The sequence below is a fragment of the Clarias gariepinus genome, chromosome 28 (genome assembly GCF_024256425.1).
Source record: "Clarias gariepinus isolate MV-2021 ecotype Netherlands chromosome 28, CGAR_prim_01v2, whole genome shotgun sequence".
Taxonomy (NCBI): domain Eukaryota; kingdom Metazoa; phylum Chordata; class Actinopteri; order Siluriformes; family Clariidae; genus Clarias; species Clarias gariepinus.
In genome coordinates this window covers 19,217,663-19,241,512 of record NC_071127.1, presented here as the reverse complement: position 1 = coordinate 19,241,512, position 23,850 = coordinate 19,217,663, and the positions used below count along the sequence as shown (strand labels likewise).

General features: G+C 44.3%; 1 protein-coding gene across 1 annotated transcript in view; it reads left to right on the top strand.

Annotated features, from left to right (window-relative positions):
- The first annotated feature begins 401 nt into the window (after nucleotides 1-401).
- arid1ab (AT rich interactive domain 1Ab (SWI-like)) overlaps nucleotides 402-23,850 on the top strand; it is a 45,566-nt gene continuing 22,117 nt past the window's right edge. The window contains exons 1-4 of the mRNA XM_053489853.1: nucleotides 402-1,651; nucleotides 13,193-13,405; nucleotides 18,446-19,009; nucleotides 19,287-19,403. Coding sequence (XP_053345828.1) covers nucleotides 809-1,651; nucleotides 13,193-13,405; nucleotides 18,446-19,009; nucleotides 19,287-19,403 — 1,737 coding nt within the window. The 5' untranslated portion in view covers nucleotides 402-808. The remainder of the gene's footprint in view (nucleotides 1,652-13,192; nucleotides 13,406-18,445; nucleotides 19,010-19,286; nucleotides 19,404-23,850) is intronic.

Here is a 23,850-nt window from a genome sequence, read left to right as displayed (position 1 = left end):
CCCTTTCCATGCGGAACCACGCTGCAATTTCACGCGTTTCCCTCTCCGTAGTGCAAAAACTTCTCGCTTTGCCACTCCTATTCGCCGTGTGCACATGCAGGGAGCACGCATTTACCCACCTCCGTGTGTGACAAGCAATATGCATCAGTGTACTGCAGCATGCAATAATATCTAACATGTGCACTAGACTCGTTTACTAATAATAATGCACTCGATTAGGCCGCACATATTCTTTATTATTATAGATTTCCCCCTTTGTTCTTCTTTTAATCATTCAAAGGAGTAAAAAAAAAAAAAAAAAAAGGCCACATCCTAAAACGAAAGTAACGTTTGTTAATGTTACTATGTCGCCCCTGTAGTCCGGATCCGCGCGCGTGCTCAGCTCCACGCCTGCTGTTCCACGTGACTCTGCGCTTCGTCGGTAAAATGGCTCGGTCTCGCGGAGCCTCGTGCTGCCGAGATCGGATTCTCGCTCCTACTCTCCTTCTGTAACACACAGTGTGCATGCATCCCGTGTCCGGTCCGTTCGTCCCCCAGGAGGGTCCGTTGTTTATATCAATCACGCAACTTCGTTTCTTTTTGTTTGTTTGTTTCTTTTTTCTTTTTAAATAGAACTTTGAAGCTGGAGCGCGCGCCGGCTCCGGTCTGGGGGGAGGAGGAGGAGGAGGAATGATCCGGGACACGGGTACATTGTTCACATAAGTGTGTTTAGATTCAGTGAGGGGGGAAAAGAAAAAGAGAGAAACAGAGAGAGTGAAGGAGGGAGAGAGAGAGAAAAGGAGAGAGAGAGAGAGAGAGAGGAGGAATAATGGCCGCTCAGGTCGCTGCGCTGAGCACGAGCCCCGCCGCCGAGCTGAAGAAGGCGGACGCGCACGAGGACGCGCTACCGGGAGAGACGACGCAGCACGAGAGCGCAGAGACCGGCGGACAGAAGGAGCTCCAGGACGGCGCGGATGCACCGGGAGGAGGAGGAGGAGGAGGCGGAGGGAGGCGCGGAGGAGGTGGAGATCCTGAGCTGAAGAACGGTAACGACAATTCGTCCCGTAACAACAACAACAATAACAACAACCTGGACGCGGGCGTCGCTCCTCCTCACCACCACAACCAGCAGCAGCACCCGCACCCGGGCGCGTTCCCTCCACCGCCATACGGCGGCAGCCAGCACTACACCCGGGGCCCTTTTCATCAACATGGCGGACAACAAAGCCCTGGCATGGCACCGGGGCTCCCGGGCGGCGTGATGGAGCAGTACCCGGGTAACTCACACGAGCACGGCTTCTCCAACCACTACGGGCCTTTCCCGAACCGGACTCAGTACCAGGGCCAGGGTTACGGCATGAACTCCCCGCGCGCGAACCAGCCGGGCAAACCAGGGGCAACTCTCATGGCGTTTAATAATCAGAGGTATAACATGAACAACCCGCAACCGACCCCGACCCCGACCCTGAACCAGCTCCTGACCTCCCCCGCCGCCGGGGGCAGGAGCTACCAGAACTACCCCCAGACTGACTTTAACGCTCAGGACGGGACGGGGAAAAGCGCGGGGGAGCTGAGCGGCACTAATCACTACGCAGGGGGTCACGCGCCGTGGCAACAAAGAGGCCATCACGCGAGCCCGGGCAGCACCGCTCACGCGCTCAACAGGAACCAGGTAAACTTTGTTGCGCTCAAACTTTCCTAGAGCCGCACGCGCTCACACACACACACACACACACCGCGTCTGCCATTGTTTCTGTAATGTCTCCTCTAAAATGGCTGCCTTTTCTCTTCTCCTCCCTCTTTCACTCTCTCTCTCTCTCTTTCTGTTTTTTTCCTTCTTCCTGAACTAAATGAGTGTAACACACTTTTATCATCGTGATGATGATGAGCTTCACTCAGTCGAGTGTGTGAATGCACCAAAAAAAAAAAAAAAAAGCTGCGCACTTGACTTCTGTGCTTTTTGTGTTGCTGCAGTAGGAAGAGCAGTGCAGTAGAAACACACACACACACACACACACACAGTCCACCTTGGCAGTGTGTTAGTGTGGAGAAATAAGTGCACACACGCATAAAAAAAAACACACAGGACAATTTTACAAGATGCTGCAGACTGCTGTTAGTGGAGGCCATGTCGTGTGTGTGATTCTTGTTTAGGAGTGTGTGTGTGTGTGTTTCGTGCTGGCTGCCTGGTGAACAGCTCAGTGCCTCGATCAGGCAGCTCTGCTGAGGGATTTGAATTCTGGAGGTAAAAAGACTTCTGTCAGAGCCAGGACACAGTTGGTCTCGGGTTGACATGCGAGCTGAAATCTGATTGGCTCCCTGTCTGCTCCTGGCCGTGTATAATTGTGTCTAATGCAATGCTGCAAAGAGTCCTGCTGACGCGCTGCTGCACTTCAGCTCTGTGTGTGTGTGTGTGTGTGTGTGCACGCCTCCAGGATGTACTAGGTTATGAATCAAATCGTCAGTGCTGTATGAAGATAAATAAACGTGTGTGTGTGTGTGTGTATATATATATATATTAGTGTTTTAATATCTCGCAGTCAGATTTTCATCAGCCTCATGCACAATCTGAAGAAAAAAATAATAGACATTTTTATTTAACATTACAAAAGAAAAATAATGTAAACTAATCCCATTCAAGGGCTTTAGATAATGGTTTTTTTTTTTACACCTTATCAATAATAAAATAATCCAAACATGAATGTTTCACGCTCAATAGGCCCGCTGTTTACAGTATGACTTTATCATTGTTTACACATTTAAGGAATGAGCGGTGATGTAACTGGTCTTTATTTACAGTATGTATGGGAATCACCAGAGAGATGACCCGATATAATGATATCGCGATACTCAGACGTCGATTCAATTTGTAGTGCGATTATTTAGTTTCCTAAATATCCCAATATCATTGAATAATATTTTTATTCATGATTTTGTTTATTGCAGGACACTGTGCTGTGTGAATAGTTTTGAGCGCCACCTGCAGGATCATGGCAGAATGCCAACGCTTTAACCACCTCAAATGCATTTATAAATGTAAATTATTATTATTATTTTTTTTTGAGGCATTGTGGCGAGATGTGTATCGGGACTTTAAAGACATAACTGAATCAATACCCCCCAACATTTCTTATTTATAGTAAGGTTAACACTTTTTACCTGTAACTGTTCTTTTAATCCGTCTGTGGGATTTCACTTCCCTATACTTGTAATTTGAGTTTACGTTATCCAGTCTTAGAAAACCCTTGATGCGTGTCTGTTTGGAGAAATGAACTGTGGTACTGTGAGCCGATGCCATCTGCCCAGGATCTAACAGGCTGATTTGAGTGTAAGAGGGAGTTAATTGTTAAACTTTTAGACGAATGACCGGCTCATTAGCTAGCCTACTGGGTAAACACATGACCGCCAGCGAGCTAGTCAAGGGGCAGTTGTAGCTCAGAGGGCTAAGGCACAGAGTCACTGATCGGCGGTTTAAGTCCCAGCTCCACCAAGTTGTCATTGTTGGACCTTGAGCAAGGCCCTTAACCATATCTGCTATCATGGCTGACTCGCGCTCTGACCCCAGTTACGCTGGTATGTGCGAAGACTGTGCAGTAATGTATATTTGACAAATAAAGGCTTAACTTAAAAACTTAGTCTGGATTAATAAACTAAATTAGGTCAAGAAAATGTGATTAAATGTCCAAGGAGGGAGAGAAAGTGTATGCATAGTTTTTACCCTGTTCTGAGTTTAATAAGTTCACGATGTGTTTAGTGCAGCGGGTGGAGCGATTCACAACGGGTATGTTCATCATATTAGAGTAGAAGTGCTACTTGGCTACCTTTTGTGTGGGGGTTTTAAGGACGCTCGTTATGCGTCAACCCAAAAAGCCCTCGTTCACTTAAGTACAATTAACTCACCTATACAGTGCAGTAAAACAAAGTTATAGACTTATAATACAAGGAAGTGAACAGAAATGCACAACAGTTTGTTTTTCATATTATCCTTTTGCAAAGCAACAACACTTGTGTAGGCTGTGGGATTTAAACCTTGCTCAGTTGATACCAAGGTGCCCAAAGTGCCCTCACACCATTACATCACCACCATCAACCTGAACCGTAGATACAAGGCAGGATGGATCCATGCTTGCATGTGGTTTACACCAAGTTCTGACCCTTCATCTGAATGTCCCAGCAGAAATCATGACTCTTTAGACCAAGCAACGTTTATCTTCTGTGTTCTGTTGTCCAGCTTTGGTGAGTCTGTGTGACCTGAAGCCTCAGTTTTCTGTTCTTAGCTGACAGAACCACCTGCTTGAGTTTTAGTCCCTTTCTCCTTCAAGGTTCAACATGTTGTGTTCAGAGATGTTCTTCAGCGGTCCTCAGTTATAACGAGATGTTATTTCAGTTACTGCTGCCTTTCTATCAGCTTAGATCCAGTCTGGCCATTCTCCTCTGACCCCTGGTATCATCAAGACGTTTCACCCAGATATCTGCCCTCACTGGATATTTTCTCTCTTTTAGACCATTCTCTGTAAACACTACAGAAGCTCATTTGTGAAAATCCCAGTAGATCAGCTGTTTGTACTGTAACAAAATCTGAAAATTTTATTAAAGAGGTTTTTAAAATCGCAAGATTAAATTGGCACGGGCGTCTCAAGATTGTAGCAGGTTCTTCCTGGTGATTCCCGTCCCTAATCAGGTATCATTTAACAATACCACGGTGTGTGTGTGCAAACAAAACACATGGGGGGGGGGGGGGGGGGTTGCATTTCCTGCCTTTTTTTGTCATTGTTTTATTTTTGTATTGGTTTAAACGAGCAAATCAGATTGTTCTTCTAATGTGACGTCACTTAAGATGAGAGCACCTCAGCTCTGCTGTTCTCCTGGGGGATTTGATCAGATACTGAAATGGCACATTTGGAGGGGGAGTGCAATATCTGTGGGAAGCTTTCACCTGTGCTATCTTGTGAAAATAAAGGTCAGATAGGGGACCTTAAAAAGCAGTCTGTAGTACCATTCTGTTCACATTCCATGATGTTGGGAGCGCACGCTCTCTCAGCCGCCTCGGAGTGTTTATCTTTCCTGCAGTCTCCCAATTCCTTCTCCTCATTTTTTTTAAATTTATTTATTTTTCTATAAGAGCGCTTAGTTGAGTCTGGAGGCTTGATGTGAAAATTGCTGGCTGAAAGACTCGTTAACGTGGTAGTTCAGTTGTGTGGTGTTTGGCCTGTGTGATTCTCCTGCTCCGTGGTCACTGCACTGAGTAACCTCCTGAATTAGACTGTTTAAGACCATCAGGCTACGGCGTCTCTGAGCGACTAACCAACAGCATTAACCAGGTAATGAAATGCAACCAATGAACAGTATAGCGCTGTACATTGAGTTTTAGTCCCTTTCCACCACACCACTTAAACTTCTGATGTTGACATGAAAAAGGCGGTTACGAAGCTCGTTCTCCATAAACGTCACATTACGGCGCATCATACAAAGGATTATACATCTGTACCTTAAGAACATTTCTCGTTGGTCTTGCGTAAAGCGTCTGCTGTCCGAGTCCCTGCGCAGTTTAATGTTTTGTTGTAGTTAATTGAATAAGTGGGTCAGTTTTCGATTCTGTTCTCTAAAGTTTTTAGGCCATACCCCAGTCTCAGCAGAAAACTGGAAGCGCTTCTGCATTTTGTGAGATTCTTACATCATCTTCGGTCAGTGCGTCGCCGCCATCTACTGGACCGGAGTGTGGCGCAGAAGATCGGCAGGAAAAAATGATTTAACCAACCGATACCAGGATCTAAAGAAAATTTTGTGTATTTTGGTTTTACGATCTTTAAATACTTCGTAACTTGTAAGAAATCTGAACTGAATAGAAAATCCCAACATCCGACCCTTAAATGGTGTTGAAGCGACAGTCTGCCTGTGACCCCTAGCTCCACTGTAAACAAGCTGTTACTATGGAAATGACTCATTTCTGACACCTGCGTTGTGTCGCACTAGAGAGAGGTTTTACGAGTTTAGCGAGCTCTTGCGGTGGGGGAGGGGTGGCACAGGCCCACTAATGGTGTGTGAGCTGCAGTTCGAAACGATGCGCTTGGTGACGTGATGCGTCTTGGTGCACACAGTAGCCTTCATACTCCCTGACTGGTAGACGTGATTTCTCATTCGCAATAAAATGGTCTGTCCTGTGACCTGGTGCCGATTTGGAGAAAATGTGGAAGTTATTTAATCGTCCATGTTTTATGACGAACATACAGGTAAAAATTTAAATTAAATGTTACAAAAATGACATGTTTACATTATGTTATAGGTTTTAGAAAGAAAGATTGTCGATAAGACAAAATAGTAATATATAGGGCCGTGCTCTGTCTCCCCTGACACACACTAACTGGAGGTCAGAAATTCTAGTTGTAAGTGCAAGGCGGTGACGTCGTGGTTCCAGCATCACCTCCGGAGTTCGCTTAGATCAGACGTCGCTCTTCTTCTGATGTTTAAAGTGAAGAGATTTATATACAGATTAATTGTAGTCACTTCCTTGTAAACATTCGGCTGTGTTTCTGAATCCAGCTGTGTATCTGTTAATAAACGACGACTGAACACCTGAGCGGAAAATGAAGCACAGCTGGCGAGCCATCATGGTGTTTGAGCGCTCCTGTGCTGATTATTCGCCGAATCTCCTGACTGTGGTTATTTACGCTAACTGCAATGATCATCAGTCATCATGTTTCATATTTAGGTTTCGACAAACCGTTTGATTTGTCTACAACAGAAGGGATGCGGCTTCAAACCACATGGACCTTCAGGCTGATAAACTCGTTGTGGTGTGTGTGTGTTTCATAAAGTAACAACAGAAACTAGACTTGTGCGATCTCACCATATTGTCTCTCGGTGAGGTCAAATTTATTGAGCCTCTTAAGGGACGCTGGAGAAAATAAATGTACTTGTTTATTTCTTTAATACGTTACAAAATATTTAAACATAAAATGAGTGTAAAATTCTTAGAACTTTGTGTGTGTGGTTTAGAAATCCGTCTTTCAAACTTCTCATTGGTTACGAGAACTCAGTCCTGAGATCTAGATCATTAAGGCGGGACTTAAACAATATTTCTTAGCCATTAAATCTTGGTGTAAGTGTAAACATATTTGTGCCACCGTAACAGTGATGCACTAAGTGTTCTGACACCTTTTTATCACAACCAGCATTAACCTTTTCATCAGTCTGATCTACACCAGCGCTACTCGTGGATTGGACGACACTTTTGGTCGGTTTTGACCGCTGCAGACGAGGAATATCCCGGGACGCCTGCAGGTTTGGAGTTGCTCTGATCCTGTCCGCTACCCATCACAATTTGGCCCTCATCATAGTCACTCTAACAGTAACGCCCATTTTCTTCTGCTTCCAACACAAAAATCCACTTTTAGTCACACTGTGTTGTCGCTAACACTGTGAGAGTTTCTTATTTACTTCTGTAACCTCAAATCCAAAATCTAAATCTGGGTCGAGTGCTGGTGATGCAGCAGAGGAAAGAAAACAGTCATGAGTGAAAAGAAAGTGGGAACAATAGAGCGATAGGAAACGGGTGCAACACCATCGGCATGTTATGTACAGTACTGTATTAATGTTTTCAGGAAGCGTTTTAAGTGTTTTATTTTACACACCAAGCCAAATATTTGGGTAACGCTGATTAGGAACCGTACCTGGCTGATGCAGAACTGGAACTCGTCTCTTGGACGCTCCACAGAGGTTATAACCGTAATCTGCTTTACCGTATCATGTGGTATTAATAAATGAACCGCTGTGATATAAACAGAATAACACACTGGAGAGCGAGTGCCGTTATCTATAAATAATGTTTTATGGGAACGGTAACTCTGCGTGCACGTCACGCTGCCTGACCAGTCGCTCCTAAAGAATGGAGGTCTCGACTTGGCCAGATTAATAACTTAATGAAATCATGGCGGGACATTTCTTCTGCTGATTCGTATCCTCATTTAGATTATGTCTTGATGTTTTTACTCTTTACTGCATTTCATTACCGCAGAATCACGTAAAACTCCAGCAGAGAGCTTTCCGCCTGCACGGCCACGCCTCCGCCCCTCCCCCCCTTAAACCAAGCGGCTAGCGGCTCTGAAACGTTAAATGGTTAGCGCGGTGTCCGAACTCGGAGGAGCGCAGTCGCACACAAGCTGGTGAACATCTGGAATGTGAGTGTGCACGCGGTGTAGTGGAGAGACGTGGCATGAGCTCTGGCTTTCTGCTAAAGTTTCATGAGAACTGGATGAGACCTCAGCAGAAAGCCAGACAAACCCAAACACGAGCTCCAGTGAACAACAGGAGTGTTTATAGAGGAGCAGACACTGGCAGGGTCGATCGCGTTATCGTGTGTGTGTGTGTGTGTGGGGGGGGGGGGGGGGTTTGTGTGTGTGTTTGTATACAGAAACATTGCTCCAGTACGGAACGGTTTGGAGTCGGACTGCAGTTATTCTGATAATCGCCTGATCTGTTGATTTATTGTTCTATTTTTAGTAATTAGGATATTTAATGTTCATATAAATAAATAACGCTGGAAAAAATCTGCTGCCTGCCGCGCTTACTCAGTGAACCTCAGTGATTGGGCTTTACTTAGGCTCTGTGTGTGTGTGTGTGTGTGTGTGTGTGTGTGTGTGTCTGTAAAGAGGGAAATAAAGCGGGGGAGAGGGAGACAAGCATGCATAATGAGAAAGAGGAGCCATGAGAAAGAAAGAGGCACAATGATGACGAGAAGTAGAGAGAGAGAGACAACTAGAGAGAGAGAGAGAGGGACAACTAGAGAGAGAGGGACAACTAGAGAGAGAGGGACAACTAGAGAGAGAGGGACAACTAGAGAGAGAGGGACATATGATGAGAGAGGGACATATGATGAGAGAGGGACATATGATGAGAGAGGGACATATGATGAGAGAGGGACATATGATGAGAGAGGGACATATGATGAGAGAGGGACATATGATGAGAGAGACAATGAGGCGATGAAAGGGAGACACAACAACAATGAGCCACAGACACAACAAAGAGCGAGAGACACAATAATAAACACATGAGAGAGGGGTGTAGGGGACATTGTGGCAATATGTGTGTGTGTGGCAAAGAGGGAGAGACACAATTGGAGAGAGAGAATGAGACAGCAAGCAAAAGAGACATAAATGCACATCGAAAGAGGGTGAGAGACATGACAGACAGTGTGGGAACAGAATAATTTTGGAATCGAGTGTGAAGCCGTGACTCTGACAGTAACAGCTCGCACGGCTCAGGCGCGCTCGCACGGCTCAGGCGCGCTCGCACGGCTCAGGCGCGCTCGCACTGCCCACACTCACTAACCCGTGCTGAAACACCAGAGTAACAGTGGCGGCGTCGCTCCAGCAGACTGTCCTGTCCTGAATGCTAACACCCCTCTGGACCTGGGGGTGATGGAACCTCGTGTAACTCACGGTTTGTGTGTGTGTGTGTGTGCTGGATGTTTAAATGGATTAGTGTGTTTAGTGTGTTTTCTGGCATTTCTACAGGGGATTAAATGAGCAGCATCCGTTGTTTCATCTCTTCCTCATTCATCCGTCTGCGTGTTGAGATCAGGCACAACCTCTTCAAGACAGTCTAGCCATCGCTTCATCCCGTATACCATGGGAAAGGTTTAGCGGTTTCACTCTCTACAGTGAAAGTCCTATCTCCATGTCCCCAGATGTAAGTCGAAAGCCACATTAGAACATCTGAGAGACTTTAGAAAGGGGGTTTAAGCTCTGATGAGGTCAAGTCGAAACATTTGGTCTAAAAGGTGCAACACAGTGGTAACAGCATCGCAATGATGATCATGCTCTGGGGGATGTGTCCAGATCCTTTATGGAAAGGAGGAACATTGAGGAACCCAAGATGTAGGGTAGTCTAAGTTCCAACAGGACAATCAGTCGGAGCTCAGGACCGACCTCAGGATCTCACGGTCCACTGCACGGATTTGCACAAGCACTTCATTACGTCATCATATGCAAAGTTTGGTGTTACACAGAGGGAGTGAAGTTGAGGTGAAGTAACTGTTCCTCAGAAAACCGTACATCTGATCACGCTGAGATTTGGTGCTAAGCAAAGCAGAGGCGGAGCTTCACCGGCCAAGCTTTAAAGTTGACCTCACGCAGTCGAGCTAAATGAAATTAGAATCAGTTTCCCAAACTGTGTGTATATGATGAAGCATTGACGATTTATCCGATTTTGGAATAAAACATTTTTGCCTCTTCTACAGAATCGTGCTTATATTATAACTTACATTGCTTGACCAGGTGCTGCTCATCATCAGCCTTTGATTAGTTGGTTGTCAGCAGGTGTGTAGACCTCTGTTCTGAATGTACCAGACTAAAACTTGTGTGTGTAACACTATGCCAAGAGGGAACGACATAAGCATGGGTTTAGAGAAGCAACTGTTGCTCCACATAAATCTAGAAATGGATATAAAACCATTTCCAAACAATTTAGAGTTCAACATTCTCCAGTGAGAAAGATTATTCACCCCCCCCCCCCCAAATAAAACCCTGCAACGATCAAGTACGGTTTGTCTGAAAGGGTGTCCAGAGAAAGCCTCTTCCTTCTAAAAAGATCATGGAAGCACGATTAAGGGTTGCAAAACTGCATCTAAACAAAAAAACAAATTGACTGGAATAAAGGCCCATGGACTGGTGACTAAAACTGAGATGTTTGGTTTTTGCCAAACAGCATTTCTGCAGGATCACCTCATACACACTGTCAAGCACGGCAGTGGAGGGGTGATGATTTAGGGAGTGGGCAGATGATTTGGGCTGGTTATGCAGGACCTGGGCACCTTGCAGTCATTGAGTCGACCATGAGTAATCCAGACGTAAATGTGAGGCCAAGCTTGGTCTAAATTGGCTCAGTAATCTAAAGCAGACCATTAAATCTACATCAGAATGGCTGAAAAAGAAAAGAATCAAGGTTTTGGACTGAGCTAGTCAAAGTCCTGGCCTTAACCTAACTGAAATGCTGTGGTGGGATCTTAACGGAGCTGTGCATAAGCAAATCCCCCCAAAACCTCAATGCACTAAAGCAAGAAGACTGGACCTAAACGATGAGACATACAGGAAGTGATTACTTCAAGTTATAGTCGCTAAAGGTGGGTCTACAGGCTACTGAAACAGGGGGGTACTTATTTTTGCCTGCATGGTTTTTTTCCCCCCCCCCCCCCCCCCTTTTCGGCTCTTTTGTTTGTTTGTTTAAATAATGTCACAGTGAAAAAGGTAATGTGTTGTTGTTGGTCTGAGGTTGTATTTGCCTAATGCTAAGACTTCCTAAGTTTATTGATTTATTTTTATGCTTTTACACAAAAAACACATTTCCCCTTCTTTTGATCAGAACCTTCGAACATGACTGTGTGTGTATAGTTCTAGTGTCTGCAGACAGCTTCTGTAGTTCCTGAGGTGAGAGATTGAAAGCAGAAGTAGTTCAGTTCTCGTGAAAGGGCTCACGGGGTTAAAGTTGTCTGAAGTGGAGTTAAAGCTCTACGGGTTCTCGCAGGTTCTCCGCTTTGAGTAAACCTAAGCGTTTAACCTCTTCACATATTGGTCTTGATGCTTGTGTGTGTGTGCGTGGCTCAATCTCTTCTCCTGTATATCCCAGGCGTCTCGTCCTGCTCGGGGTTAAACGGTCAGGTTCAGGATCAGACGCCGAAATGTGTCTCGTCTGTCCTTCCAGACGGCTTTGAGGCCGCGGCTGCGCTTCCATGATTCATCCGGTGCCAAGAGTGTTTTATTAAAGCTGCAGGGAATCAGGGCTGGCCTTGGTTCAGACACATGCACGAACAAACAACCCCACACACACACACACACACGGCTTTGTTGGACCCATCCAGACTGTGCTGTGCCTTCCTGCTATAAATAGCTCTAATGGTCTTCTTCAATGACCTACGGAAAGGGGTGTGTGTGTGTGTGTGTGTGGTAGTGGAGGATACTAAAACGAGTGCTGCAGTGTGAGGATCGTAAGGCTGGATTTAGACGGCGTTTGACTTCGTACCTCAGAAGCTCCGAGTGACCGTGTGTTTGAGCTCCATACACTCGGGCCTTTAAAGTCATCCCTGTGTGTAAACACTGCAGAACGTCACTGCTGTTACTATTCGCTGATCCTTATTTAGCTAAAATTGGAAGTGAGGAAATAAGGAGGAGCGAAACAGCCATCGATTTTTAGGAAAAGTATGAGAATAATTGTACTGTAGTTAAAATGATTATTAATTGATTAGCGATTGGTTTATTCACACCGCTGATCGATTATAGGATGGTTACTGACTAGTGGAGTGTGTTCGGTTGTTGGCGGTGTTGATGTATGTCAGGCTGTTTGAACCGAGTGCACGGAGCTGGACAGACAAAAGCACTAAAGAGATTTTTGACAGAGATGAAACAAAAACGCTAAGTATCACTCCGCCGCTGTCGGTACTTAATCGAACGAGTTCGTTAGCAGCTCCGTCGTTTCTCTTGATTATTAGAGCGTTCAGAAAACAACAACCGTTTTTTTCATTTTTGCCAATGTTTGACATGGGACACGATGCTTTATTAGACAGGAATAAATCACATGGTTGTTGGGTTGTGAATGTTGTGTTGTGGTTTTGTGGTGTTGGGCACAGCGCTGAGCTTCGACCCATAAGCAGTGCACCAGGGCTGTACCGGTCACGGTGTGATGCGGGTGGCGTGGCATGGTGCGGGTGGTGCGATGCAGGTGTGATGCGGGCAGGGTGGCGCGCAGGTGTGTAGAATAACCTAACGTAAAATCTACTATAGCCTCACTTCCTGTTTATAAACTCTTTGCTCCGGCACTCTGTCCTCTCCTCACACTCAGGCAGGACAATGACAGACTAATTGTCTGTTTTTAGACTCTTTCATGGACTCTCTAGTCTCAGTGTTTCTAACCAGGCTGTTTGTCTGTGTCTCACTTACCGGGCAGCAACTGTGTTCATGACAAGAGCGAGAGTGAAACAACGGAAAAAACGCAGTGGCTCAAAGCCCTCTGCAGTCGGTCTCATGAACATCCAGGGAGTGGAACGCTTGATTCTTGAAAATCGATAACTCATTGCCAGAGACGCACCTGTCTGTGGGAACTGTACACGGTTAAGAAAGCAGAGTTTTTGAACCTGCGCTCGGAGAAAGCATTTTACCTGAACCTTAAAGTGAACTTACTTGCAGCAACCAGATGAATTCCTTCTTTTCCTTCTCTTTAGACCCCAACGCCAATGGACCAGGTGGGGAAGATCAGGGGTCAGCATTTCGGAGCAGGAAACCCTTACTCTCAGCAGCAGGGGCCTGCACCTGGGGCCCAGCAAGGGCCTCCTTACCCCGGGCAAGGCTACGGTTCCCCCGGAACACAGAGATACCCAATGGGCATGCAAGGACGGACCCCTGGTGCTGTGGGGGGTCTGCAGTACGGACAGCAGGTGAGTTCTGACTTAAGATGCTTGACTCGTATGATTTTAGGATTTGGGGTCTGATTACATCCAGCATAAGCTGCTTCCTCGGATGCAGTCTGGAGGGGCTTAGGACGTTCATTCACATGCTTCGGCTATTTAACTGGATATTAAAAGTTTTGCGTTAAAAACTACCCTTTGGTAGGATCACACACACAGTTAAGCGGCGCGATGGCTACAGCTCAACTAGGCCATTTGACTGGACTATTGTCCTTGTCTGATTATACAAGCACAGCAGAAGAATCAATTTGTTGACCGAAGTATGTCCATCTTCACTCCGACCGGTGGCTGTATGCCTGCTTCCAGCTTTGTTGGTATTGTATTCCCAATTGACCACACTGGTATCACATTGAGCGCAATCTGTGCTTTATACCTGCTATACGGTTAGGTTTTTTCTACAAATGAGATGCACGCTATCCCCCATGGTTACGGTGTTACCCAAAGGTAGACGACACTGTCGTATTGTTAGCGGCTTCTTCTGCCGGTGCGCATTTTGTTCGACTTCCGGATCGAAGGCTGGGACGGTTAATATGGATCGTGTGCAGAGCGCCTTGGCCGGTTTCTGTGTCCGATTGAGTTATACGTGCAGGAAAACTCACGCACTCAACTCCCAGCCGGAGTGCGAGTCAGACTTTGAGAAGTTTACTAGAAATGAAGGGGAAAAATTTATTTAGACACATAGTCATAATTTATGTAATTGTCTGTATGCGGTGATCCTAATGGAGGGTAATGAGTCTGATCCAAATGGATGTCCAACGGGCATATTACTAGGGCTGCAACTAACGATTATTTTGATAATCGATTAGTTGGGCGATTATGTTTTCGATTAATCGGATCAAACCTACCCGCTTGTTTAATTTGATATTTCGCTTATAACTATAAAAAAAAAAAAATCAGGGTGTTATTTATGTATAAAAATAAACTTTTAAAAATGCAATGGCCACATAAAGAGTTTAATAATCTTTAATTTTGACATTTTAAACCTTAAATGAAATGTAGTATATAATATATACAGTGTATATATATATATATATATATATATATGTATATAATATATACAGTGTGTATATATATATATATATATATATATATATATATATATATATATATACACTCAACAAAAATATAAACGCAACACCTTTGTTTCTGCTCCGATTTTTCATGAGATGGACTTAAAGATCTCACAATATTACCATTTCTCTCAAACATTGTTCACAAATCAGTCTAAATGTGTGATAGTGAGCACTTCTGCTTTGCTGAGATAATCCATCCCACCTCACAGGTGTGCCACATCAAGATGCTGATCTGACATCATGAGTAGTGCACAGGTGTACCTTATACTGCCCACAATAAAAGGCCACCCTGAAATGTTGGAGAGAAATGGTAATATTGTATAACTGGAATGAATTTTAGATCTTTAAGTCCATCTCATGAAAAATCGGAGCAGAAACAAAGGTGTTGCGTTTATATTTTTGTTGAGTGTATACAGTTTTAAAAAAATACACTGATATATTTAATTGATAAGATATACAGCTAAAATAATGTAATTTTGTATAATAAAATGATGTATGCATAAGTAAAACCACAGTAAATTACAAGTTAACTTTGTAGTGGACTATAAAAAAAACTGTAGAAATGCAAAAATCTAATAGTCACAAATATACTGTTATTTGCATTCGCTGAAAACCACAACAATCACTAAATGTAATATTCTGTTATTCGCACCGTGTAATTTAAACTAATCTAAAATAGCGCCATTTAACTACTCACTATTGCTCATGAGGTGATTGCTAACTTCGGGACAGTCGCGCTAGATCTGTTCACGTGCTACTCGCTAGCATCACATTGCGCAAACAGTTTAAACAAAAGCACTTCAACTTTTACACGATGAAGAGATACAGTTTTTACTGACCCTGCTGACGTTTCGCCATCCGTAACACCAACGTGTTTTCTTTTTAAGTGTTCGTGCATGACATGCCGTGAAAGTTCGGTCTTGCATAGCGTGCAGGTTATCGTCTTCTTAGAGGAGTTTAATCGCTCCCATACCTTGGAGGACTTGGGGCGCGCGCTTTTTCCTGCAGACGCTTTTGTAACCTCCATTGCACGAGCGGCTGTGTGTATTTGTGCATCTTGTGGTCGCGCGCCTCAGTGACGTGACCAGCCCAACTAATCGATAACGGCATTCGTTGACAACGAATTTCATTATCGATAATTATCGATTTTATCGATTAGTTGTTGCAGCCCTACATATTACACAAGCAAACACTCGGTCAGATTTCTCTCTCTTGTTGGAATAAATATAATCTTTCAGCGCATGTTTTCCCCATGTGAGGGTAACACTAAGTTACGTGATGAGTTTCTGGGAGTTCCGCGAGCACTAACGACTCTCCCACCTTTACTTACTTTAGGTTTTCATCCATCGAGTCTCCAGCTGTGAAAAGAGCTCTGATTGGCTCGCATTTAACCAATCATAGATTAGACTGAATGCTTGTGACCAATTATAATGCAGAAGGTGGGATTTATCAGAAAAGAATAACCATGGACGTGATCAGGTGTATGACTCCTAACCTCAGAGTCAGGGGGAAAGTCTTTTACAGGTCTTGGAGATTAAACCCTTTTTAAGTTAGAATTTCTAATCAGAAAGATTTCAGTCAGATTGAAGAAATATTACAGTATAAATGCGGATAGCGTGAGCAGTTTAAACGGAACAGTGTTGCACGAGACGTTCTGTCCGTGACCGTGAGCCGAATCAGAATTCCGATCTCAGGACACCAAACCCATCACATGAACTAAAGATAATAAACAAGCTTGAAGTTTGTTTGCGAGCTACTACAAGCAGGAAGTGAGGCGCGGTGTGTCGGAGGGCGCGTGCTCGAGCAGCAGTTTGTAAATGAGTGAGTGGGAGGAGGTGGTGCACCTGAAGGTGATCCTGATCATGAGCTTTCTCTGTTTTAGTGAGCGCTGATGAGATAAAGGAGGAGGTGCGACGTTTAGAACAAGGTTAAAAAAATAAGCTTCCGTTTCATTTCAACCCCTTTTTGATGCCACTTGCGCCTCTCGTCTTACGTGTGCTTTTCAACTCGAGTAAAGAAAGAAGAGAGGAAGAAGCCTCGGTTTGGGGAAACCCCTGAGAGGTGCCCCTGCTTCTGATGTCGCGCAGCACCCCGAGAGGGGGACTGATCAACAAACCCATGACATTTTGAACAGCCTGATTTCATTTTAATGCAAACGTTTATTGCTAATTGTCTGTTGAACTCAACTGTTCCAAATTCTTACCCATGATCCTCAGCACTGTTACAAAATCAACCCTAAATAAAGCTCGTTACCCTGACGCTTGATTTGCAGGATGGTTCTTCTGTAATGTTCGTATACCTTTGATGACTGAATTTCCAAACAGGAAGTGAGGGAGGAAAAGTAGAGCTTAAGAAACGCCCCCTTGCTTCAGCCACACCCCTTTATCAGTCACGTCAGTCACGTCAGTAACTCTGACTCTGTGCACATCAAGAAGTTTTATTCGTTGTACTGCTATGCCTTGACACGTTATAATCCGATAGAGAAGCCAAATGGTTCAGGCGCTGCTTATCCTACAGTTTGTTTCGCTACAGCACACACACTTCATTTATTCTATTGTCTACTCCATTCAGAGTTTTTCCAGCCGGCTGTACAGAGCGTAACACACACTGCAGCGTCAAGGCAAAAGGCACGTTAAGGACTGTGTGTGTGTGTGTGTGTGTGTGTGTGTGTGTGTGTGTGTGTGTAGCATGCATGTACAGTGCAGTGACCCCCCCCCTCCTGATTTCCTCTATCTTTGCATATTTCTCACACCACATGGTTTCAGATCCTCATACAGAGCGCAGCGAGGAGAATGTGAGGAAACATGAAATGCAGTCGTTAAATGACTGTTTCATGTATAGAAGAGAGAAATGATTATGCAACATCTCTATCACTTCGCCGTATAAACTCAAACTGTTTGAAAAATCTTTGGCAAATGGTTACAGATCAGATTTCTCCAAAAATTAAAGTGCAGATATTAAACCGCCAGAGCATGGATTAATTTTTGTGTAATTAATGTCGCTAATTAGAGTGTGAATCCCTCTTTCTTTGTGCCAATCATAACTGCAACCTAAACCTCAGTGAAGCTTCTCAATTATCGCAAAAATCATAATCACGATTATTTTAGTCAATATTGAAATTTGGTAACAAGAACAAACAGTCACTTATTTTTATTTATTACTTACAGAACTACAAACTTAAAATTTAAACAGCATTTAAAATGTTCAATAATTTTATAAAATCTTTGTACTTCTTTTGTTACTGTTTTATACATAAGGCACTGATTTCTTTCTTTAAATAATAGTAAATAAAACAAATTATAACGGGTATTTTTTAGCATGTTTGGCTGAAGAAAATGTGTTTTGGTCAGTTTTATTGACGCAGGATGCATGTGTATGGTGCAATTAAACTACAGTAGGCGTTTATAGTTCTGTTATTTGGCCTGATTTTTTATTAATTAATTTATAATTTTTTTTAAACCAGCTTACATTTCCAGCATTTGCCAGACACCCTTATCCAGAGTGACTTACATTTTAATCTCATCATACATCTAAGCAGTTGAGGGTTAAGGGTCATGCTCAAGGGCGTAACTGCTACAACCTGGTGGTGATGAGGTTTGAACCTGCGACCTTTCGATCGGTGGTCCAATGCCTTAACCGCTAAGCGACCCCTGTTAGTGGGTGTATGGCCAAGTTTAAAGTCTTTGGCAACTTAAAATTCAAAGGCACTGAAGTTTGGTTTGTACTTTTTTAATAACCTCAGTTTTGTATTAAGCCTCAGTGGTGATTTTGGGATTTATGACTTTTATTTGTTTTTGAGCCCACTGTTTGAGTTGTTCCGCTTCTACAATCCTTGTTTTTTGAACAAATGTAAACCTTGTTCATGTAAAATTACATTTTTAATGGTATAAACTGTCCTTCTTCTGATCCCTCTGTCCTTTTTCTTTATCTTTTGTAGATGGGTTATGGACAGCAAGGCCCAGGAGCTTATGGTCAGGGCCAAGGAGGTTACTACGGTCAACAGCACCCTCTTACTCCCCACGGAGGACTTCCGCAGGGTTCGTACCCTCAGCAGCACCCCAGTGGCCCGGGCTCCCAGCATCCCTACTCCCAATCCCCATCAGGTCCTCCGTACTCCCAGCAACCGCAAGCCCAGACTTCGTACCCCCAAACTCCACATTCCCAGGCTGGCCAGCCCTCTTACCCCCAGCCTCAGACTGTTCTACAGTCCCAGTCAGCTCAGGGCCCTCAGCAGCCTCAACAGCAGCCTGGATTCCCCCAAGCGTCGCCTGGTTCCGGACAGCCTCCTGCTCCTCCTGTGCCTCCTTCTTCTCAGACTCAGCAGCAGCAACAAGGCTCAACACAACAGCAGCAGCAGCCCAGTGTAGGGCCTCCTCAGCAATCCCAGCAGCCTATGGGTCACAGTGCTCCTCCACAGGGGCACTCACCTTACTCACAAACTCCACCAACACAGACTCCACAGCAGACAACGCCCTTCCAGCGCTTCCCGCCTCCACAACAGGTGAGGAGCTCTGGTCTGGAGTATTAGTGAGTCGCAGGGAGCGTCAGTAGGTATGGGAAAACATTGAGATACAGCCACAGAAAGTGCACAGTTGCTTGTGTGTGGGTTGTTTCCCCCTTCATTATTTCTCATCAAGTAGAGTTACGACTTTATTTTTGCCAAGGGTTAAAGCAGGTCGGTGAAGTCTGAAAACTGAGCAGTCATCCCGATACTACAAGCGAACTGGTCTCTCTGTTCGCTTGTAATCATCTCCCTCTCTCTTTCTCCTTCCCTTTAGGAGTTGTCCCAAGACTCATTTAGTTCGCACGCTTCCGGTCCTACCTCGAACACACCCCTGGCCTCCAGTAAGAGCGGTACAGAGGACAGCATGCAAGGCCGCCCTTCAAGCCTGCCGGTGAGTTCTTACACGTCTGCTCAGCTTCGCTCATCAGGTTGCAGTTAATTAAATTCAAGTTTAGTCTTTACCTATGCAGCAGAATGCTTGCTCTGGGTAATGTTTAGCATCAGGTGTAATAAATCACCACGTTCATTCATTTAGACGAAAAAATCCCTTTCCAGTGCTTCCTCGCATTCTTAACACAAGTGTGTCCTCGTCTGCTTTCTCTTGTCATTTCCCACTTCCTCGAGTCCTCGATGCTGTTTTAATGACCGTTCCATGCTCTGGTAGCTTAAGTGAAGTGTGTTACAACCATCGCAGGGACGAGGGAATGATTTTGCATGGGCAGAACTCATTGCAATCTGATACGGTTTATTTTTTGATAAAACAAATAAAGGTTTTTGATGTAGGTGGATGGTGCTGGCATTGGTGGCTCAGTGGTCACAGGTTCAATTCAAACCCCATGCCCAAACCCCAGCCACTGGATGCAGTGCTGGTCCCAAGCCCGGATAAAATGGAAGGGTTCTATCAGGAAGGGCATCTGGTATAAAGCCTGTGCTAAGCTGTGTGCAGATCGGACGGTCCGCTGTGGCGACCCCTCGATGGGAGCAGCCGAAAGACTGGCAACAACAACAAATAAGGTGTTGTGGAGTGTAGGTAGCGGCTCGGTCACATTTATACTTTAGATTGTTATGGGTTTGGCCCTGGACATCAATGCTTCTGTCTGATACTCTCATATGCACACGCAGTGTCTTAAAGCATGGTTGGCTGAGTATGATCTAAATAGAATTTTCACTAGTTGAGCGTATTTAATTTTGTGGGACGGGTCCAAACGGGGTCAAGGTCACCACAAAGTTAAATGTTTTTTCACTAGCTTTCGTACTGCTTGTCTGAAAGAACGGTGAGCTTTTCTGGTTTACATTATACACTGTTGACCAAAAGTATTGAGACACGAGATAAATTTAATGTTATAATGACATTGACAATTTTTTTGACATTGAAGATGATCAGGGTCATTTTTTATGCATTGAAGTTGCTCTACAACAATCCATTTAGTATGATGTCCTGTATTTTTTAAAACCTGCTCGATCCAGCTGGGCATAGAGTCGAATAGACATCTACAGTACTCTGGTGTCACTCTCTCAAACCCGGACGATCACGAAGAGAAGACGGATTCTTGACCTCTTCTTACTTTACATACTAGTTTCTCACAACTAATTAGTGAAGTGACCTGTTCTGGGACAGGGAGAAGTGGAATACAGGTTGTATTTTCTCATGTTACTTTTGGCTGCTCAGACAGCTAAGGCCCTAGGTTGTTCATTTGGGCTTCTGAGGATCCGTGTGCGAACCTCGGCGCCGGTGGGTTGACGCACCACTTACTACCCAACTGCTGCAATCAGTGCAGACCTCAAGGTTAGAGAAATAGGAGGGGCGACTCGCTTGAAAAGAAAGTTTGACTATTAGCCGTCACCGTATAAATGCAGCAGCTGCTGTACTGAGTGCCACGATACAACCATATTATTCCATTCTGATATCATGCCTAGGGAACTTTTTTGATCTTTCTGGGGGGAAAAAACAACATAATTTGATGGCTAGAGTCAACGAAGTGGGACACGAAGCTCTCCAAGGCGTCTGATTCAGCATGTAAATAAAGTTACATTTTGCAAGTTGTGGTTTGTTGGTATAATTTGTGGATAAAAAAAAATACTACCTCTTCCATTGTTTCTGGAGACAGTACAAATTAATCGTGTGAACGCAGTCTTGGTGTCAAATGTGACTGTGTGTGTGTGTGTGTGTGTGTGTGTGTGTGTGTGTGTGTGTGTGTGTGTGTGTGTGTGTGTGTGTGAGAGAGAGAGAGATTTGGCTGGAGACTGCATATCTCTGTGCCTGTGAGGAGGGGAAGCCTGAGCATGAAAGAGAGTCGGTGTATATTCTGTGCCGGCGGGGGATGCACTCAGGACGTGATTCCCTCTGCTTTTATTTACTACTTCTGGTTATTTATTTATATATTTTCCCTGGCCAGAGGCAGTACTAGGTTTTTTTTTTAATTTTTATTCCTTTTAGAAATCCCCTCACCATAACCCCTTGACGATTCACCATCAAAATGCTCTGTGCCGCTAAGCTAATCGTGCTTAAACACACACAACACTTCTGATCTAAACTCTTTGATCTGAACTTTCTGCATGCTCCTTAAGCAATAACTGCTCAGCACCTCCTCTTCACCTGTTCACCAGTTCATCTGTTCACCCATTTCCTGCCGCATGTTTGACAGAAGATTTAGGAATCAGTATCTCTTCAGAATTCTGAGAACTGATGGGATCTGATATCCATATTCGTGAAAATACATATTTAATTTTACACCACTTCACAAAACCCTGATCACTTAAGAGGCAGTTAGTGTTAAATCCCTCATAATACAGGTACAGTGGAACCTTGGATTACGAGCATAATTTGATTCCAAAACACTCATAAACCAATTGAATTTTCCCATAAGAAATAATGGAAACTCAAATAATTCGTTCCACAGCCCAAAAAAACAACATAAAAATCAGTAACACAAAATATTAAATTAAAAATAAAACAAATTTACCTGCACCTCACCTTTAAAAAAAAAAAAAAAAAAAAAAAAAAAAAGTAAAATTAAATCCCAACAGATAAGTCTTTCCGTGTGTGTGTGTGGAAATCTAAAGTAAGCTCCCCTATTCCCCTTCTCGTCTTACACAGTTACCCTTCCTCCACTCTTTTCAAAAATAAACAAGAAATCTCTCTAATGACACTCGATTGAGCTACACACCAACGGAACCACTGCTGTAAAGTGAAAATAAAACAAATTAACCTGCGTTTTACCTTTGAAAAGAATCGTGACAGGGAGTGTTTCTGTGTAGGGCAGAGAGAAAGAGTGTGTGTGTGTGTCTGTGAAGGCGAAAGTAGGAGGGGTCTGCGTGTGTGTGAGCGTGCGTGAGCGGTGCACATGGAGGCTGAGTCTTGAGCAGAGAGAGGAAGTGGATCTTTAACCTCTCTAATGAGACTTGCTTTTGCTACACACACACATACAGACACAAAATAAAATATGTTTTACGGACACACACATGGTCACAGTGTTATAGTAAACAGTACACGCGTGCACGGATGTTGATTATACCAATAAGAGACGAGCACTAAGACCCAGCAGGGGAGACGATTACCCACAATTCCGCAGCTCAAGAAAGAGAAAACCCGTTGTCTCAGTTGTGATCACGTGACACTTGGCCTCAAAACAACAAGCGCAAGCGTGATACATGATACTCGGTACTCGTAATCCAAGACTTATTTGCTATGAAAAAAATTGCGGAACACTCGCAAACTGCGTTACTCGCAATCCGAGGTTTCACTGTACTGATTCTTATGCATCGTAAAAGCCGGGTCCACCTAATCAGGCCGAGAGAAAGAGAGCAGAGAGGGTGCAGCGTTGGTACTGTAGGTACGTCCATTACTGAGGGCATCACCGCCCTTCTGATATTCAGTACTACAGCAGGATCTGATATTACTTTTATACAACAGTTCCACAAACACCATTAATTATAACCAGATTAGATTTGTTTCTTTATTTAACCTGTTATTTTGCTCCAGCACCACATTTCCTTGTGTCTGGCGGAACTAACAAACCGTAGCTGATGACTGACAGTTAGTGCAATTAACTCTACAGCCAATCAGGGGCGTCTGTGAGCTTGCGCACGCGGAAGGAGCGGCTAGCGCTTTCCTCCGAGTGTGTGACTCCGCCCCTAACGGTGCGTGAGCGAGCAGTTCGGAAAGATACGGTTGGCTGGCGTCACGCGGTTTGGAGGAAACACGTGATGGTCTTCGCCCTCCCGGCTGAGTGGTAGTAGCAGCCTTAATGTGGAGCCCCCTAGTGACGGGGAGGAATTGGCCACCACTAAATTAGGGAGAAAATTAAAAAAATATATATATATTTTAAAAATATCTAAGTGTTGTTTCTGTCCACTCATGTTCGGCTTAATTTAAGTGATCGCTCTGTTCCGTGACCCATCCTGCGTTATTGTACCACTTATTTATACTCGCTCGCATGGGTCCTGATCTAAGAGTTGTGAAATGAACTTCCTGCTATGGCTCTGTGCTCTGAATGAGCGGTATGATGAATGATTTTAATCTGATGGTTGAGTTTTTTTTATTTTATTTGTAGGGGGGCCAGGGAGAAGTGTCTCAGGTAGAAATGTGTCGTGCAAATCAAAATGTTCTGGCGTAACAAGTCAGTTTCTAAGTCTAAACCCTTTCACTAGCGTTCGCAGCAGCGTTGATCACCGGAGCTAACGCGAGCGTGTGACGCCCGAGCCGGAGGGTGAAGTCACACCTGGAAGTACTGAAGAATCGTGCTAGGACAAAAATTTTTTAAAAAATAAAAACACTAAACTGCAGTTTTATGTCTCTGTGATCCTGATCAGACGAATCTGAAGAGCTGGAGGGGAAA